At 29.3% G+C, this 21,547-nt stretch overlaps 1 protein-coding gene across 1 annotated transcript in view; it reads right to left on the reverse strand.

The window, feature by feature from the left end:
- LOC100207767 (E3 ubiquitin-protein ligase Hakai) overlaps nt 1-19,287 on the reverse strand; it is a 47,427-nt gene extending 28,140 nt beyond the window's left edge. Inside the window, exons 1-3 of the mRNA XM_065818368.1 lie at nt 19,173-19,287; nt 11,380-11,538; nt 4,891-4,994 (exon numbers count right to left, since the gene is read on the reverse strand). Of these exons, the coding sequence (XP_065674440.1) occupies nt 4,891-4,994; nt 11,380-11,538; nt 19,173-19,191 (282 nt within the window). The 5' untranslated portion in view covers nt 19,192-19,287. The remainder of the gene's footprint in view (nt 1-4,890; nt 4,995-11,379; nt 11,539-19,172) is intronic.
- Between the last annotated feature and the right edge of the window lie 2,260 nt (nt 19,288-21,547).

Here is a 21,547-nt window from a genome sequence, read left to right on the forward strand (position 1 = left end):
GATTTTTTGCTAAAGAAACAGTTTGTATAATTTTTTTGTTATTGTTAAAAATTAGTTAAAGAAAATAAAGTGTTTTAAGTTTTATCTTAAGGAATTAAATATATAAATTCCTTTTAAATATATAAATTATTTTTTGTCATAATAGTTTAAAAAATCTATTTTGATGTAAATATATTATTAATAAGATATTTTATTTTAAGTTTATTGTCAATTCAGGTTTATAGTCAGATTCAAGTTCAAAGTCAGATCAGGTTATCCTGCTACTGGTAAAATGTAACCCAGTACAATCTGCTTCATGTCCTGCTGCCTTGTAGGATACGCCTTTTTAGGCAAAGGCTAGGAGATGCCAACTCCGACTTAAAACACCCCCGCCTAAGGGCTCTTGGTTGAGAAAAGGCTAGAGATGGTGTCTCGATAAGAATACCCATCTAGGTTACTGTCTTGTAGAAGGCCTCCTAGGCAAAGAGTTAAGGGGTAAACAGATTCTATCTGTTGACCAGCCTCCCACCCCTTCTTCATCTATTAGGCTGGTGCAGATATATTTTTAGTACATTGTTTCCAGTTTAGGATGTTGAATGGTGGATCTTCTTGACTCAATGCATGGGTATTGCTTGTGTCTCTGTTTTTATGACTAGGCAACTCATTCTATTATTTCCTAATGAGGGTACAGCTGTAAAACTCAGTTTTATGGTTCTGAGGCCAGCTGGTAATCAGGTTACCCAAACTCTGTGTTAGCTCTCAGAGAGGCTGATTCCATAAACAGCTGAAAAATATCAAAGTATTAACAGTGCCATGTTGCGCATGGATGGTGTCCCTGTTTGTACTTTTGGTGTGCATTGCGGAGGCCACATTTGGAGCCCTTTGTTGCGGCTTAGGGTTTATTAGTAGTAATGAGTCAATTGCTTGGGCTATTAAACAGTGTTCTGAGTACTATCTATTCTTTGAGTCAAGTTCTTCAATCTAATTTAAAAATGAATAAAGTCACAAAAACTATAAAACACAAAAAACCATCATCATCACCAAGTTCTCTAAACGTATCATTCACTAATGTTCGAGGTCTTCGAAGTAACTTTTCTTCTGTTGAGTCTTATCTCTTGCAAAGTTCACCAGACCTACTCTTTGTGAGACTGATTTGAGTTCAGCTGTCTCATCTTGTGATCTTAGTATTGATAGTTATCTTCCTTTAATTCGTAAAGACTCCAATAGACACATGCATGGCCTGGGCATTTACATTCGTAAGAATTCACCCTTTTATCGTGAAACTAGGTTTGAATCCACAGACTATTCTTTCATGTGCTTTCGCATAGCACCACTTCACTCTATTGCCTTTCTCTTTGTTCTATATCGCTCTTCTTCATCTCAAGATTGCACTCTTTTTGACATTATTTTTGATCGTATTGACCAAGCCCTCTCTCTTTATCCATCAGCTAATATAGTTGTTGTCGCTGACGTTAATGCTCACCACTCTGAATGGCTTGGCTTTAGTGTCACTGATTCTGCAGGCATTAAAGCCCACAACTTTTGCCTTTCTCAATCCCTAATTCAAATAGTCAACTTTCCAACTCGCTTTTCTGACAACCGAAATAATTTACCTTCTCTACTTGACTTATGTCTTGTTTCTGATCATAGTCAGTGCTCAGTTTCTCCACATTCACCCTTAGGTGCTTCTGATCTTAGTTTGATCTCATTAAAACTATTATCTCATTTTTCTTCATCACCTGAATCCCCCTATTATCGAACCTCTTACAACTGCAGTAAAGCTGACTGGGATTCTTTCTGTGATTTTCTTTGTGATGGCCCTTGGGCAGAAATCTTTTGTCTTCCTGTCGACAAATGTGCTTTTTACATAACTTCGTGGATTCAGGCTGGCATTGAATTTTTTGTTCCCTCTCGACAATTCTAGGTCAAGCCTCACTCTCCTTCATGGTTTTTCTCACACTGTGCTGCTGCGATTGCCAATCGAAACCGTTACTTTCATATTTATCAGCAAAACAATTCTCCAAAAAACAGACGTCTGTTTATTACTGCTAGAAACAACTGTAAAAAGGTTTTGTCTGATGCCAAAACCAGCTATTCTCAGGTCATGAAATCTCGTATCTCATCTCAAAAACTAGGCTCTCGTGACTTCTGAAGAATCTTTAATAATATCAATAATAAGGGCAAATCTTTAACTCTACCTCTCTTGTATGGTTCAGACTTTGTCATCTCACCTAAAGACAAAGCTGAATTGTTTGCTAAAAACTTTTCATCAATATCATTTCTTGATTCCACTAGTTGCATTCTACCTGATATTGCCAACAAACAGATTGATCCATTGCTTGACATTCACATAACTCCAGCATCTGTATCTAAAGTGATTTCTTGCCTAGACTCTTCTACAGCTTGTGGCCCAGACAACATACCTTTTATTGTCTTGCAGAAGTGTTCCCCGGAGCTGTCGTCTATACTCTCAAAACTATTCAACAAGTGCTTATCAGAATCTTGTTTTCCAGCCTGCTGGAAAGCTGCATCTGTTATCCCTATCTTCAAAAATTCTGGAGAGCGATCTGATTTGTTTAACTACCGTCCTATTAGTCTTCTTGCTATCATAAGCAAGGTTTTTGAGTCTTTAATTAACAAACACTTAATTTCTTATCTTGAATCTAATAACTTACTTTCTGACCATCAATATGGATTTCGATCTTCTCATTCTACAGCTGATTTGCTAACAGTAATAACTGATAGGTTTTATCGTGCATTAGATAAAGGTGGAGAGGTTAAGGCCATCGCTCTTGACATTTCATAAGCTTTTGATAAAGTTTGGCATGCTGGTCTTCTCCATAAGCTTTCTTCTTATGGTGTATCCGGCAGCATCTTTAAGATTATTGAATCCTTTCTTTCCAATCGTAGTATAAAAGTTGTCCTCAATGGACAGCACTCTTCTTCTTATTCTGTAACTTCAGGGGTTCCTCAAGGTTCTATCCTTGGCCCTATACTCTTTTTAATTTACATTAACGATCTTCCAGATATTCTCACATCTAAGGTGGCATTGTTTGCTGATGATACTACCATTTATTCTTGTCATGATAAGAAACCAACACTCTTTGATTGCTTGGAGGGGGCATTTGAGCTTGAAAAAGATCTCACTTCTGCTACGGAGCTCACAGTGGCTGGTGAACTTTAATACAGATAAAACTCAATTTTTTTCAGCCAATCGTTATCGCAATAATTAAGATCTTCCTATATTTATGAACAGTGATGTACTCGATGAGTCATCTACTCTTCATCTTCTAGGATTAACTCTTACTTCCAATCTTCCTTAGAAACCATATATCAAATCAGTTGCAAAATTAGCATCTGCTAAGGTTGCATATCTTTATCGAGCTCGTCACTTTCTTACTTCAGATTATATTCTCTATCTCTATAAATCTCAAATCCGGCCTTGTATGGAATACTGTTGCCATATATGGGGCGGTTCTTCTAATGATGCCCTTTCTCTTTTATACAAGGTGCAAAAACGCATTGTAAACACAGTTGGACCTGGTCTTGCAGCCAACCTCAAGTCATCCTTTTTCTGTGACTGTTCCCAAGTGCTCCAAAAACGCTTATTTATCTAGTTTTTTTCCTTGAACATTAGCTCTTTGGAATTCGCTTCCTTCATTTTGCTTTCCTGATTCATATAATTTGCAATCCTTTAAGTCGTCCATCAATCATTATCTTGCTCTACAATCTTCATCTTTTCTCTTTAAGTAACTTCCAACTTTAATTAGTGGCTGCCTGCAGCCTTTTTTTTTTTTTTTTTTTTTTTTGTTAGTTCGCCTCCCCAAGGCCCAGAAGGCCACTACAGACGAGGAGGCTACTTTATTTGTGGTTATAACCCTCTCTCAACTCTATAATTCCGAAACACGAACCTTGACAAAGAAGGCCGCTGCGCGGAGGAACAAGTTGAGCGCGGTACTACCAGGGACGTGGTGGGGAAGCCTTGTTGGAAGCGAAGATGTTTAAAAAAAAAAATTCAATAACGTAAAGTTTTAATGACGTTCGTTTAATTTATGAAAATAAATTATGATCATGAATATGTTATCGGTAACTGATAAAACTCTTTACTGTTTAAAAGCACTATTAAAAAGAGTTCGCAAAATAAATAAGAAAAAAAATTATTAACAGTTAATAAAATAACCAAAAAGTAACTGCAAAATTTTAAGAAAGTAAATAAATATTACGTTTTATGAAAAAAAATATATTTTTCAAAATAAAATTTAGTTCATATTTGAAAAAAATGATAAAAATAATTTTTGAAATAAGAACTAAGATTTTATTGTAACTTTTGTTATAGTGAGAAGAAAAAAACTGTCTGTATGATTTTTAACACGTTAATAAAATAACTTTAATTACAATGCGGTACTTTAAAATATGCTAGTGATGCAATATAACTTCTTACAGTACAAAAAATATTTGCTGAGTTGAGTTACTATTGAGTACTTTGAAATATGTTATGCATTTTCGTTACGCAGCGAAATCTTATAACAAGGCCTGAGTCTATGTTTTTTATTTCATTTTGTCTGCTTATAAGCTTCTTGGCATACTCTGTTATAATAACAAATTTTAATGCAGTATCTTGACTAATCAAACATAAGAATTAAAATATTTCTAAACAAAATTTGAAATAATATAGTTTATGTTTATGACTTATAAAAACAATATTAATTAATTAGGGAAAAAATTTCATTATAATTTATATGTAAATAATATTTTTGTTTTTCCTTTTTTTTTCAATATGTTTTTAAATTCTATTTTAAACTTATTTCAAATTATTCTTTTCTTTCTGAAAAACTTTATGAATGTAAGTTGGCATTTTAAAACATACACACATACAGAAATCAAACACACATATATAGAAACTTCTGTTACCTTATGAGACCAATCCAATTCTTCATTTTCTCTTTCATCTTCACTATTTTCTCTTTTTCTTTCTGACTTATTTCTTCGAGATAAATTCTTTCCCTCAAAACTTTCTAAAAAGAATAAATACAATAGACACTATAATAAAATTAAACTTCTTTTTATGTATAAAACACTAATTTTTAGGGTATCCTAATGAAGTTGTTATATATAAATGGCCACCCCCTAGAAAGTTTCTCATAACTAGACTGATAACACATGCAAAATTCACCAGATTGAATAATATTTAGGGGTCCCCCAAGACAAATTAATTTTTCATTTTTGGGCTTGATTTAAAGCGATTGTTGAAATGGATTTGAAGACATTATGTGAAGCAATTTTAAACATATTTGATTTATTTTTTATAAAATTGAAATTCTTTAAAAACCAAACTTAGGTACTACTCTTTTATCTTGAAAACTAGAATTTTTCATCTTTTGTTTCACATTTTCAAAAGTTCATCTATTGCCAGTGATGAAGTTTTTTCGGTGTTCTTCAACAACTTGCAATAATTACTGTTTTTGGACTTCAGCTTTCCTTGTCATGTTGAATGTTTGCATCTCCTCATACCAGTGCCACTCCTCATACCGTACAACCATTGATGCAAGCATACTGCACAATCATTGATGCAAGCCAAGTTGTGGACAAAATGCGATGTGTCCTTCTATGACTGACATTGTGGTGTCATGGTAGCTACAAGATGTGCTTTCTCATCTTCAGTCAAGAGCTTTGAGAAAAGAGGAACTGTTGCAAGTTCCTAACTTAAGTACCAAGAGTGAAGTTGCATCATCTTGAGACAAGTGTTGCACAAATTTTCATCGCCAAACTCTTCTAGCCGTTGGATCAATCAAATAGGTATCATTGATTGGAGCATCCACAGCAGATCGAATGGTAAACCAAGACTGAACATAGATTAGAATCATAAAACGGTTGAACCGCTGAAGACCTTGAAATTCATATGATGTTAATTTCATAACATTCTCATTACCATTGAACAGGAGCTCCATCTTCAATGAGTATATGGCTTTCGCCATCCAGCAGGCTCTGTGGAGCATACCCGGTTTCCAAATTGCTAAGGATGATTTGTGGATATCTGATTGGATATGAATGATTTCAGTGCATCAGTGATAGAAAGACAAGATGTTGTTAATTCGATAGGACTGTGTTGCTTTATCTTGGTCCAAGTTTCTCTAAATCTTTTAAAATTTTTATTTCAAGCCCAGTAGATGGTCCAAGACACACTTTGTATGCATCAGCCAACAGCACTTTATACTTGTGATGCCAGCATACCATCCACATCAAATTTCATCCAAGTGAGAAGACTCAAGAAGACTGCAAGCTCCATTCAGTCGTCCTGTGTTGGATGCGGTGGTATCAAAACACATAGCAACTACAAGAGAATCGGATTTTCATAACTTGAGATGACCAACTACAGCATTAGCTGCTGCCTTGCCAACCCTGATGTTAATGGAGGAACTCCTAGAAGGGTCACTCCATAAGAAATCATCCAGAGCATGACCCTTACGTCTCAGAATTTGTTCATTTTTGCCACACTTGCAGTCCATATTAAAAAAAATAATAACTGCAAAATATTTAGTTAAAATACACATAGGTTACAGAAATATCGTCAGTTGAAATGATGCTGACTCTTTTTAATCATTTTAGTGATTATCTGAAGCTACTACAAAGCAACTTTGACATATAGTATCTTCATAATGGCTTGGGGAAATTTCCTAAAATTTGGTACCCCAATAAATTTTTACTTGAGGAATCCAAAAATAGCACCCTCAAGCAATTTAAATGTTTTTTAAAACATTTATTTGAATAATACATCAAATAGCAGGCCTTCCCAGGAGAGGCGTGCGGTCGCACGCCTTGAGTGAACACGGATATATATTTTTTTTTTTGGATAACTCGGCCACGCTTTTTTAGCATATATTAAAAATAACGCATTTTTAAAAAGACGCTGAAAAAATCAAATTAAATTCGTTGTATTATTTTGTAATTTTTTTAATAATTTATTCTTTTCATTAATAAGGAAATAATAACATAAAAATAATATATATATATATATTTTTTTTGAATTTTTTTTTCTTATAACAAATTTTTATTTTTTTATTCTACATTTTTTTTTTTTTAATTTTAAATTTTTTCGCATAAGTATGTCTTTTTACAAAAAATAACTTCTAAGTTCTAGAAGAATTATTATCTACAAGGTTCTTGATAAGTATATGAATGTTTAGCTCATTCGGTTAAGACATTACAAAGCGCCGCGGAGACCCGGGTTCGCATCCCGCGTCGGCAGAGCATATTTTTCAAAATTGATTAAAAAAGTTTTCGGTCACATTTTCTGTTTATTTTTTCGACTTGTCTCAAATATCGTTGCTGAAAAAATCAACACCTAAAAATATATTATAAATAATTATAATATAAATAAATATAAATAAATAAATTTTTTTTTTAATGTTTACTAGACATAAAAAAAAAAATTGTAATAAGAAAAAAAAAATTTTTATAAATAAGTATAAATATATATATTTCATTTTTATGTTCATATTTTTATATTATTAATAGGAATAAATTATGAATAAAAATAATAAAATAATACGACAATTTAGTTAGGTTTTTTCAGCGCCTTTTTAAAAATGCGTCATTAATATATGCTAAAAAACCGTGGCCAAACTCTCAAAAAATATATATATATGCGTGGTCACTCAAAGCGACCGACCGCACGCCTCTCCTGGGAAGGCCTGAATAGTGTTATTTATTGACTAGTTTAGACATTGGGCCAAGAGATAGACAGGGGGCCTCTGACCAACTATGCCCCCCCCCCCAAACTCCCTTTAATTTTTTTTGTTTTTGTTTTTTTTGTTTTTTGTTAAACATAAAATGAATTAATAATAAATTATTATTAAAATTTAATTTAAAAACATTTTTTTTTTCAGTTTAAGTTTGAGAAACAATTCATTTTCATTATTTCAATTCAAATCGGTGAATGCTTACCTCTTATTATTATCAAAAACAAGCAAAAGTTTTGTTTTGTTCTTTACTTGATTGTATTTTCTTAAAGAATGATTGTGAAATTTATTGTTTTTGTATTTTTTTGGCAAGTAATATAAATAATAAACATATTTAATATGGAGAAATTGTGACATTGGAAAAAATCTTAACATTCATTGCCAAAAAACTGGATTTTCTAGAAAACAAGGTTTTGTTCATTTCAAAGATCTTTCTTGTGAAAAACAAGAAGAAATAATATGGCAAGCAAATTTAAAGCAAAAATATTATTCAATAAGAATTATATGTTTTTATCTTAAGCAATTCTATGGAAATTTTTTGAGAGAAAAATTACAAAGTGTTGCAATCATTTTGGAGCACACAAGGAAAGTAAAAAAATTGCTGTAAAAGATAATCTAACATTAACTACAACAAAATTGAAATGGAAATTAAAATAAAAACTATTTATTATTTATAAAAAATTTTATATTTTCAATTGTTTAAAAAACTTAAAACTAAATTTGTTTCTTAGGTAATATAAAGATTTCCCTAAACTTGAATTCAAAAATTTTTTAAACATTATCAATCTTTGTCATCTTAGTAAAGACTTTGATTTAAATGCTGAATAGGTATTTTTTGCTACCAGTTATGGTAAATCCCCCTGTGATGGTATTGGTGGGACTGTTAAAAGAGTTGTATGTCAAGAAAGTCTAAAACAAATAACTACTGGGAAGATTTTTGATATTAATTTAATGTACTCCTTATGCAAAGCCAAGATAAATGGAATTTGTTTTAAATTATTTTCTAAAGATGAAATCGACCAAACACATGCACAATTAGAAAAAAGATATTTAGGTGGAAGAATAGCTCTTGGCACAAGGATGTATCATCATTTAATTCCAATTGCTTCAAACATTATAAGTTATAAAAAAAAACAAGTATTGATACATGTATTGAAAATATTTGATACCATTCTAAAAAGCAAACTTAATAAATAGATTTCATTAAACATTAAAAAATGAATTATTTTGCATGTTTTTATGACGGATTTTAGTTGGTAGGGATTGTTGAAGATGTAAGTGAGCTTGATATAAAAGATAGATTCATGAATCCAGATGCACCAAGTAAAAACTTTATTTGGTCAATTAGAAATGACAATGAATGTCATACATACAACATATCTGATTTAGATTTTGAAAATATAAGTAGTTGGTTACAAAAGAAAAAAATTAAATATATTTAAAATAATTTTGTTGTAATTTTATTTACCAATTTTGCATATAGAATTTGTCTTTCTTTTTTTCTTTTTTCAAATCCTTGGATGAAAGGCTTAGAAAGAGGGGGGTTAAAATAAATCCGACTGTCCACCTTATTATGTCAATGACTATATTTGTCTTAAACTGCTAAATAATACTATAAAGATATTGATTGTTAAAATGTTATAAAAAATATTTCAATATCTTTGATTTTAAAATTTATGATTTTTAAAATCATGAAAAGATCTCAGTTTTGAGTGCTTACTTTGTAATAAGAGGTGAGTATTTATCTATTTGAAATAATGAAAATAAATTGTTTCTCAAACTTAAACTGAAAAAAAATGCGGAGTCAGCAATATTTCAACTGACGATATTTCTGGAACTTATGTGTATTTATAGCTAAAATTTTTGTAGTTTTTTTTTTTTTATATGGACTGCAAGTGAGGTAAAAATGAACAAATTCTGAGATGTAAGGGTGTCAAAAATGTTTTTTTTTTTTTGAATGATTTTATATGGAATTATTTGGCTATCAACATCATTGCTAAAAAAAGAGAGATTCACAAGGGGTAACCCTTGTGAGTCTCTCTTTTTTTAGCAATGAAAAAACCGTGTAAAAAGGCTTGAAGTAAAGGATTTATGGATACAATTGTAAAAATGAACTTAGATGACTTTGTAACAAATAGATCAAAATATGTATTTGAAGTGCTTGGAATAAATTGGACATTTATGAAGGATCATTGCCTAAACACATGGAGTACAGTAACCGAATACCAAGGGCATACAAAATTGTTAATTCTATGAAAGTTGTGAATGACACAGCCAAAAGAGGGGTGAAACTTGTTTCAGATTACATAAAAATCTTGACGAAAAATGAAACCCAATTGCAACATGTTTTACAAACTGTGGAAGAATATTGACGTTGAATTCCAGATATGCGAAAGTCCACAATTGTGAAGGCATTAATAAAAACAAGTGAACAATCAACAAGTGAAAACAAGTGAACAATTTGTATCAAAATCTGATTAAAAAAAACATTAAATTTGAATAAAAAAATTAAAACTTTGCATCCAAAAAAAATTTAAATACATTTGTTTTTATTTTCCATTGACCCTCAGATCTGATAATATTAAGTTCATTAAGCAACCCCTAGATATCAAAATATCCTAATAATTTTTGCACAGTTTTTTTTTTTAGTTAAAAGGAACACAATAAAGGGTTGAGAGTCCAATTTTGAACACTTTTTTTTCACACCCTAATGTACATTTATATATTCCATTTTATCAGTCAATATAATAAACTGAAAAATGAATATACTAAACTCAAATTAAAATAATTGTAAAAAAAATCAAAAAAAGATTGAAATCTTAAATATGAACCATATATATATATGCATAAACTAATTTAAAAAAGATTTTGTAATGATAATTAAATGGTATCATTACCATATCATATTTAAGTGGTATTTTGAAAACTCTTAAGAATTTTATTACAATAACACTTCTTATTCACTGTTAAGAAAATTGGATGTGATTTAAACTAAAGGAAAGATTTAGATCAAAATGAAACTTGTGTGAACCACTTTTCTATATGAAACACAGAAAAATTTTGAAAAAAAATAAGAAACAACAAAAGAAACAATAATAAAAGATTACTTCATAAGATGCCTATTAAAGCATACAAGACCGTTTTTTTTAATTAATTTTAGAACAAATGCTTTTAACACAGTGAAACACTTTTACAATATAAAACAAATGTTTTAATACTGTGTCTTATATGTAGTTTAGCCAAAATGGTTAAAATGCATATTATCGATTTTTTTAAATTATATGACTATATGCCTCTATTTATGAACGAATGTCGAATAGCGAATTTATCATACAAAAAATCATTCTTAAATTTTTATTTTATTTCCCCAAGGACTATAGAAAAATATTAAGTTAAGGAGATAGCTACATTTTTTAAAAAAAATTCTTTTAACCCTACTTTAACATTACAATTCAAAAACAAAAACCACGAATAAGCTTCTATGCATAGAAACAAGTTGTGTCTAAAATTAAAAGGCGAATATCAATATTATTAACATAATCGTTAATCAATATGGGGTACCATATGGAAACCTTATGTATATTGAATGCATTATCACACACAAACCTTTATTTAAAATATTCTAAATGTAAACACAACAACTTTAAATATTCCTTCTTACCTTCACTCCGGCCATCATCTCTTTCTCTTTTTGATCTTGATTTATTAGATTTAACTGATGACTTTGTTTTACTTTTTGTTTTCTTTGTTAGATTAAGGTTAATTGATTTGCGGACATTGTGAGGAGCACTTGATAAAGGATTGTCTTCAAGTTCGAGATCTGAAAATAGATTTAAACGCAATCTTAGGTATTAAATTATATTTTCCACTCATTTTTTCTTTAACTTTTTCACAACTACTTTTTTAAAAACTAATTGATTCTTTTCTCTTTATTAGACTTTTTATCTATATTTTATTAACTTTTTCCTATACTCTTGTATAGCGGGTAATAAAATATGTTGTTAAAAAACCAGTACCCAGCATTGCAGTGAATGAAGAATTTTGATTGCTGTAAACTCTGGGTAACTTTAGTGCTTAGCCTAATGAAAACTAAAACAATTTTCAGCAAAAACAACATGAAAAAAAATTTACTTTGATTTACATATATTCAAATTTAGCAATAAAAATATGGTGATTCTTTGATGATATGAGGTTGAAACAACATCTTTACTATTAAATAAAGTAAAAATCTACCAAGTGTTAGCTTTGCAAATAAGAATTCACTTAAAAACAATGATAATAATAGTCGGAACCTTCCTCCTGTCAATTTGGGAAAGGAAATTAATAAAGATGTTATTGTTGATCTAATGAATTTCCTTGAACTTTTATAAAAAGATTTAAAAGTTAGAGTCGAGTAAGACCTAACTTGTTTTTTTGTTGTCTGTTTGTTAGAAACCAATATGTGCAGAACAATTTTTTGATGCTAATCCATTCAACATATTTTATTATGTAGGAGGAAAAAATGTTGCAGAAATTAAAACATTAATTGCTGTCATTTTTCTAATGAGAGTTATTAGCGAACTCAACACTCATAATTTTTGTGAAGCACCCTCAAATAACACTTTCATAGATTATCTTCACGACTCAATTAAGTTTATGTTATCTTTAATAAAGCTTAATACAGTACTTGTTTTTGATAATTCTGTACACCAGCTAACTGGGAATTATTTTCCAGGAATAAAACACATGATGCAAAAAACAAGCATCTTTCTAAAGTATCCAATCACAAGGTATCCTTCAAAACAATGGGAAACCACTAAAATTGTGCAAGTAAGCAAAAATTGCCTATCTAAGATATGGCTACATAATGAAAGCTGCTTTGAAATATAACAGTGTTAACCCTTTAAGGTCTTAAAAAATTTTTTTTTTTGCCTATCAGGTCCAAATTTTTTTTTTACTTATTGACCTTTAATATAACAGAAAAAATATGTTTGACCCATGGCTTCTCTTTATTTTTTATAAAAAATAGGTTTTGAGTGTATCACTAAATTGTTTAATTTTTATTCTGCCATAAACACTATGACTCAAGTGCAAGCACTAAACAAGAAAAAAGAAAAATATGTAAACACTTGTTTTTTATGCACAAGTAAATTACAATATTATTTTTGGATCAGAACTTGTTGCCTGTCCTGCCATGCCAAAACCATAACATTGGAAAAGTGTACATATGCAGAAACTTTATGCTTCTTTAATTTGAGTTTTTTTTTCATCTTTAGGTAACTGTTTTCTATTTTTCATTATTGCCCCTGTAGTTTGTATGTTCATTTTGAGAAGCTCTTGTGCAAGAGAAAAACTAGTATATAATCTGTCAGTGAATAAATGATAACCACTAGCTTGGGCAGCCTCTAAAAGCTCATCACACAAATGCAACACGATTCGACTTGTAAACTGCATCATAGGTCTTGTCAAACTTTCAGTAGTGCAATTACCATAATACGGTTCAAAGAAATTAATATAACCTGTTTCACTATTGGCTAAGACAAAAACATGAATGCCCCATTTTGAGGGTTTTTGTGGATAGTAAATGCAAAATGCAACTCTACCTTTGAATCCAATAGTACTTTCATCAATTGCAAAATTACGAGATGCGACATACTATATATAGAACAGGAACTTTTTATTTCTGATACAACACGATGCACTTTTCTTACACGTCTATTCAATTCATTAAATGGATTTGATGGTGTGGATATGTGCAGCATAAAATGTATCTGAAGAAACCAAGTTCTAGAGAAAACTGAAAAAAATGACATGTAGTTCAGCCAATCACAAGAAAAATAATGTTTTATACTTGATTTTTCATTGATTGTCAATTGCAAAAAACATTGAACATTTTGTACAAAGCAGTTTGCAAAAAAACAGGTTACTAAGCCACTTTTTAGATGTCGAATTTCAAGTGATTATAAACTAAACAACTGTAACTTATTATGAAAAGATAAATTTCTATGTTCCTAATTTTCTTCAAGAACTTTTGCTGAACACTTTAAACTGTTTTAATCAATCCAATTTGGTGTGGCGACCAAACTGGAGAACAATATTCAAAAAAATTGCTCTTATATAGGTAGTGAAAGCTCTAAGTTGGATACAAGGGTTGCGAGTTTTAAAGTATTTCAAAATTAAGTATACTCTAGAGTTAGCTTGATGGACAATGTTAGAAATATGATTTTTATAGTTTAAGTTACAGTCAATTGTTACTTTTTTTAAGTTGGAAGACCAAGCTGAAGTACAATCACCTAACTTAGAGTTATCTTCTATACTTTTGCATGAGGAAGTTGCTCTTTGGATGAGGATAGTGCAAAACATTTACTCTTTGGATGAGAATAGTGCAAAACATTTACTCTTTGGATGAGGATAGTGCAAAACATTTACTCTTTGGATGAGGAAGTGCAAAACATTTGCTCTTTGCATGAGGAAGTGCAAAACATTTACTATTAGCAATTGTTATTTTTGCCCAGAGTACAAGTTTATTTAGAGCAAAAACTAAATCTTGGCTTAAAACCATATCACATTACTAACTAATGACTTTAGAATAACAGCGTAAATTTTAAAAGAACAATCAAGATTACTAGTTATGGCTGTTAAATCATTAACATATAATAGAAATGTGGGACCTATCACCCTACCCTGTGGAACACGGAACTCCACTAATAATCCGTATTGGGTTTGATAGTGAACTACCAACCTTGACTTGTTGATACCTATCAGTGAGAAATGGAGAAATTCAATTCAGAATATTACTTCATTCATAGATCATCCAGGTCATATTTTGAAAATCCGGAAAATTGTTTAGGAAATATCCGAGAAAAATCCAGAATAAATTTTCCTCTTATTTGAATTTGAAAAAACTTAGCTTTTAGCTGATTTGTTTCAAATTTTTTTACATACAAATAAACTTTCATACAAATAATATTTGTATGAGTGATGAGTAAAAAATACAAAAATATATACCTAAACTTGTATGTATAGAAAATGTTTTGAATATCCGGAAAAACTAATAGTTAAAAGAAATATCCGGAATTTCAGAAATATCTGAAAAAAGATAATTTCTGCTCATTAAAATTTAAAAAAAAAAAAAAAGGTTACTCTTATTTTTTTTTAATCAATATGTGTTTAAAAAAGTGCCTTCTGAGAACGAATTTTTTTAAAGCAACTTGTTTTACCCAGTGGTCCCAAGATGTGCTTTAAATATTTAAATATGATTTTGAAAATTTTAATTTACCTTTGAAAGAATATAAAATGGTTTTACAATACTTTTTAAATATATAACTATTTCCTTTATATTTGTAAACTAATTTATTACATAAAGATAGATTTAAATGTGTAAAAGCAACCATAAAACTTCATTTTCTGATTCAAGAATAGAAACGCTTTTGTTTAAGATAATTTCTTTCAATAAAGGAATTAAAACTTTTTATTTATTGTTAATTCAAAATCACTTTAATTTTGTATGACATAAGCTTTATTTATGAACACAAATTATGTTTACAAATATTTTATTGGTAACAAATCAAATATATCTATAAATTGTTTACAACCATTATTAAAAACAGTTCATTAAATACATACAAAAACAAAAACAAAAAAAACTAATTTATGATAAAACTAAAGATTTATATGTTATGTATAAATGAATGTATAATAAAACTTATGATTTAACTAAAGATTATTATGTTATGTATAAAATAACTTTTAGAAATAAATAATCAACTATAATCTTTTTCCAATAATGAATTTAGATTACTTTATTGATTTTTGTTACAGTTATTGTTTAAAAGATTTTAACACAATTTCAATTAAATTTAATTACAACATGGTACTTTAAAATACACTAACCACGCAATTTAACTTTTAAAGAAATAAAAAACCATTTCTTAAATTCCATAAATAAAATTTTATATATATATATATACACACACACACACACGCACACACACACGCACACACACACACACACACACACATAGTGCTTGAAGTGAGGCAGGATGCGGCTGGATTCCATCCCATCTTTTTTTTATAAAGTATAAACCATCCCGCCACCTTTTTATAAATCTCTATATATAACAATAATTAGGCGGGAAGGTATTTTTAATTTACTGAATACCATCCCATTACTTTTTTTTTCCCACTTCGAGCACTATATATACATATCAATTGCAGACAGGAAAGGCGTGCGATCGCACTCTATTCCTGACACACATTTGTAATTTTTTTGCAACAACTTAACCACAGCTAAAATTTTGAAAACGTTTGAAAAATGCGCTAAATAAAGTATAAGGTAATAAAGCAAGAAATTGCTTTTAAAGATTGTTTACTATAAAAACATTTATTTAAATTATCAAAAGATATTGTTAAAAAGTGTATTTGTTACAATGAATATAAAAGTTTTTAAAAAACTTTGTACAATAAATAAAGTAAAATAAAAAAATAAGCAACATTGATAAAGTTCACCACTATAATTATAGTTATAAAACGTAATGTACAGCTAACAAAAATGACAATTCTTTTTACGTGTTTATTTGCTTTTTTAAAATAATTTTAGACTTTATTAACATCGGAATTTATAACTTATGGAATTTTTAGATTGGGCTCTCATTCCGGTCAAACAGGTTTATTGTCTGGGTATGGCACTGCATATGTTATAGAGTAGCTAAATCATCATAGCCTAATAACTTCTAATCAACATCTAAAATCTGAAAATAATTGGAACATCACACTTGATAACCACAGAATAACTGATGTTGTATATATTGATTTCCAAAAAGCACTTGACTCTGCCTCGTATCCCAAACTATTACTTAACTTACATCGTATAATAAGAGGTAATCTTCTGAATTGCATTTTTGCATTTCTCAACAAAAGAGAAAAATTTTCACAACTGGTACTGCCCTAACTATCACTGCGTATGACACTGATATGCATTAATCATTCTTAACATGACATGACAACAAGTGCATGTCAGTAAGATGGGTCAATAATTAATTGGATCTGCAGTAGCTTCTTTTTTTAAAACTGGAGTTACTAACGGTTGACGCCATTGGTTAGGTAAAAAAATTAACTTAAAGCTAGCATCAGATATATGAAAGTGGAACACACAATAAATGTTATGCTGACTTTAATTTCCATTAAAGATTTATTCACTGCTTTTGGTGTAAAATTTACAGTTTCAATACCTATTGATTAACTAACATAACTATTAATAAAAGGAGAATAATTTTTATCATTTGTAAAGACACTTCCAAAGTGTTCATTAAGCACGTCAGTGACTTCTTGGTTACTTGAAATAAGCATGTTATTATTGTTTTTGTCTATTAGAGGAAAATTATTTTCAAAATTTAGTTTGTTATTAACATAATTAAAGAATTTGCTGCATTGGTATCTTTAACTAGTTTAAGCTGGACTCATTTGATAAGTAATATTTCTTTACATTTACTAACGTATTTATTATATGCTGTTTTGTGTGTAATGCTTTTAGTAATCAACCATTTTTTCCATAAGAATACTTTAGGGTTTAAAATTTTTTCTATAAACTCCGGGTAATAACTATTTTTTTTATTAAGGATTTTTTAAATCAGAAAAAATTGATAAATACCATTGCAAAAATGATTGGAGAAAGTCATAAGTTCAATATATGCCAAATTGAATGTGGAGTAAAAAGGTAGGCGGTAGCATGTGATTAAACCGAAATTATTGAAACTGAAACTTAAGTCTACACAAACAATGCCTGTTTAATATCCGTGTCTGTTTAATGTCTGTTGATGATATCCATGATTGTTTAAGCTATTTGTACTTGTTCCATGTTAACGTTTAATAGCTATTCTCCTGACAAACTTTATGTGATCTATACAATAGGTTGAGTAATCTTTCAGACAAACGATAGAGTCAGATAATTTACTGGTAAAATATGTTTCTCAAATGCAAATTACAGCAGGTTTATTTGCTTTTGTAAATAAATCAAATTCAAGCTTATTTGCAAGGCTTCTTGCATTGAAAAGAAAGGCTTCTTGTATTGAAAAGACAGACAGAAATTTTAGAACAAGGAATTGAGGAAACTTGGTCTTTGATTTTAATACCACTTGATTTATCGTGATTTTTTTTCAAATGTTTTTTTGCTTTGTTTACTCGGCAACATAAATATTTTGTTTTGTTTACTCTGTAACATTAAATATAAGTGGATCACTACTATTATGTGATAAATTTGCAAGTTCCAAAACACAATGACTTCGATGATTTAACTTCCTTTTGTTAAAATAGTTACTATTTTAAAATTTTAACAACTATGCCCTTTCATACACTATAATGATATAGTAAAGATTCTAAATTTTCAAAAAAATATTTTCTCCATTTATCTTTTAACAACTTAGCTTTATCTTTCTGCCTCATTTAAATCAGGGTTAATAAAAACATTTTTAAACTCACTCAAATTTTTAAATAATTTCGCTGCTTTTAAAATAGAATTACGACTTATCTTATTATTTAAAACAATAACAAAAAGTGGCTTCCTATCTGTTCTCGATTTGAGCTTTGCTATTTGCTTAACTTCAACTTTCAGATTAACTAAATCAAAAACTTCTTGGACTAATTTGAATTATTAGATTGGATTGAAGTATTATTACATTATTTTCACATTTCTTCCTTTTATTCAGCTGTAACAACATTTATTTGGTGTAGTTTCTGTTTTTTTTTGTTTTTTTTTTTGAGAATTTTATAGTCCTCCATAGTCGAATTGCTATGGAAACCAAATGTTATAGAAGTGTACAATCTAACTTGTTTGTTAATGTATTCTTCGTTGTTGGATCCATTCCTGCTGGATTTCTTTTTTTATAGTATTTTAATTAATGGAATCAGTAATTTGAATAATTTTTTATAAAAACCTAAAACAAATAAAACCTCTAGAGGCTTTAGAATATCATTTAAAATTTGTGTACCTGTTACAAACTATAAAGATAGAATTTTACCCTAAATATTCAAAATTGAAATCAAATTGAAAAACTTCAACCAAAATTTTGCATATAGTTAACTTATAATCATAACAATGCATTTGTCAACTTTACATGGCGTCATTTAAAATCAGATGTAATTTTGATTAGGGTACTTATCATTACAGCTGTTACATTAGAAACAGTATAAAATCTCATTAAGATTACGATTTTCACAGTGTTCTCCAACATTTTCTTTTATAATCATACTATATTATTTGCGATATTACACAACATTTTTTGTTTTGTTTTACATTTTAGGGTAAATTAACTACAAACGGTAATGCCACAATACTAACTAAGAAACAGAAGAGAAATTCGAACATTAAAAATAACTAACTATTATTAAATAAGCAAAATAAATATAATCCGACGGTTCCAATATTCTAATTAAAAAGTTTAACAATATGTATTCTAATATTTCCAATAAACCTGTTACCTGTCATGTTATGGTCCATCTCTATTTTTTCACTCTAGCCCAAAAGCCGTTACCGCGCTAGCGCGGCACTTTTCAAGTAAATTTTGTTTTTAAATTTGGTATATTTAGAAAATGTCGCTGGTACCACCGACTATTACGGCATAGGCAAAAAACAAATTATAAGCAGTGTAAGTACTGAAAGCGCTGAATAACTTGAATAAAGAATATAATGTTAAGTCTTTAAGAAAAAATAATACAAAAAACTACAGTAATCTTTAAAGAAAATTCTAAATTAGCAAGACGCTGAAAAAAATCTACTTGCCATTGACAAACCTTCTTGAAACAATTTTTCTTGAAAATAACTTTGAAGTACTTTATCAAAAATGTTATTATTAAGGTTTTAAAAAATAGTGTTTAAAAAATGCGAGTACAAAACAAATCCAATTTTCTCAAAATCGCCTTTCAAACTACCTAGCACTTTGAGGTGTTTACCTAGCTTTTTTAGGTACCTGTTCATGATAACACTACCAAACTTTTATGATATTATGACAATACGAGCACAAACACTCTTGCAATATGTACATTCTTCCTTACATTTGCAAAATGCCTCGATTTGATGTTGCTGTTTGGATTTTTTTTGCTCTTTTTTTTTTGGGCCTTTTTGGCTTTTTTTTTCTTTGATTGCTCAAACCAATTTCAATATTTTATTCCCCTCCATTGAGCCGTGAACTTGGGTAACTCTAACATTTTCTTTGTTTACTTTAGGTGTTACAGGCAACAAATTAGGAATTTCTCCAAATGATTTTGATTTATCAACTATTGTTTGACAAGCTTAAATAGTAATTTCGTATGTATATTTCGTATGTACAATTTCATATATATTTCGTATAAAAATGTTTTAAAGATTAAATTGTTAATACTGCTGATGATTCTCAAGTATTCATTAATACACAGTTAGGCTCATTAAAAATTTATTTTCCTGCATCCACTTAACATTGATCTTTCCACTTAAATCCCAACTTTTTTACCTGCATTTAGTATTATTTGATTTGATGCAAATTTTGATCATACCTCTGCAAGTATATACATACATATATATATATATATATATATATATATATATATATATATATATATATATATATATATATATATATATATATATATATAAAACCTGTTGGTTGTCATAAACGAAAAGTATAGTGTAGGTTTAGCACTTCAGAATGCAATTTCTGATTTATTTGATTAAGGAGTAAGTTTATTTGTAATATAATAAATTTGATTTGTAATGCAGTTTCTGATTTATTTGATTAAGGAGTAAGTTTATTTGTAATATAATAAATTTGGTTTGTAATATAATAAGCTCGTAATATTTGTATATTTGATTTATCTTCTTCGTTTTCCACAGAAGCACTTTTACCGCTCTTAGTTGATAAAGATGTACAGGCCCGACTTCAACCATTTTTACCTGCTGTTTATACACAGAGGGGTTCGGAAAACGAGTTACGAGAAACGATCCAGTCACCATATGTAAAACTAAAAACTGATATTATTAATATTAGTTTTTAACACTATTACATTTTAAAAATAAAATGTTAAAAATTATATAAAAAATTTTTATTCGTCATAAGTACGTCATTAATTTAAATATATAAAATTTAAACAAAAAATGTAAGTCTTATAATATAAGGGGCATTTAGATCCTCCGATAAATGAGTCCCGCATACTCAAGGACCAATGTGCCCCAATAGGTACAGTTGATATATTGATGCCAATATATAAATACTGTAAATATGTATAATATGTATAATATTGTATAATAATGATTATAATAAGTTTGTAATATTTGTTTATGATAAGTTTATTTGATCAAGGAGCTGAGTAACGCCAGTTGTATCAAGAGGAGTTCTTAACACGAAGTTTTTGGTAATCTAGCAACAGTGTTTTGAAAACTTTTAATAGTAAAAACTTTTTGCCGATATATTTTGAGCTTAGTAGAATCTTAAAAAACACCCACAATCAAAAATAACAGTTCTTTTAAAATTAATAAGAACTGCTTGTAAAACTTTTTATTTTAGGAGTAATTAATACTTTTTTTAGTCTTGCATCAACTATTACAAGCTTGGTATAATTGTCAAAATTGATTACCGGGGTCCTATTACAGACAGTTTAACAAAGTATTTTTAACATGTGTCTGTTTTTGAAAAATTTTTAAATTTAAGGTGGAATGCAAGAAGCGAACTTGAATCAAGTTCGACTTGAACTTTACATTGTAACCAATAGCGGCAGAGTATGGGTTTTCCCCTCAAAAAAATACTCTGCCGCTAATTGTTACAATGTAAAGTTCAAGTCGAACTTGACTCAAGTTCGCTTCTTGCATTCCAACCTTAGTATTT

The sequence above is a fragment of the Hydra vulgaris genome, chromosome 14 (genome assembly GCF_038396675.1).
Source record: "Hydra vulgaris chromosome 14, alternate assembly HydraT2T_AEP".
NCBI lineage: Eukaryota > Metazoa > Cnidaria > Hydrozoa > Anthoathecata > Hydridae > Hydra > Hydra vulgaris.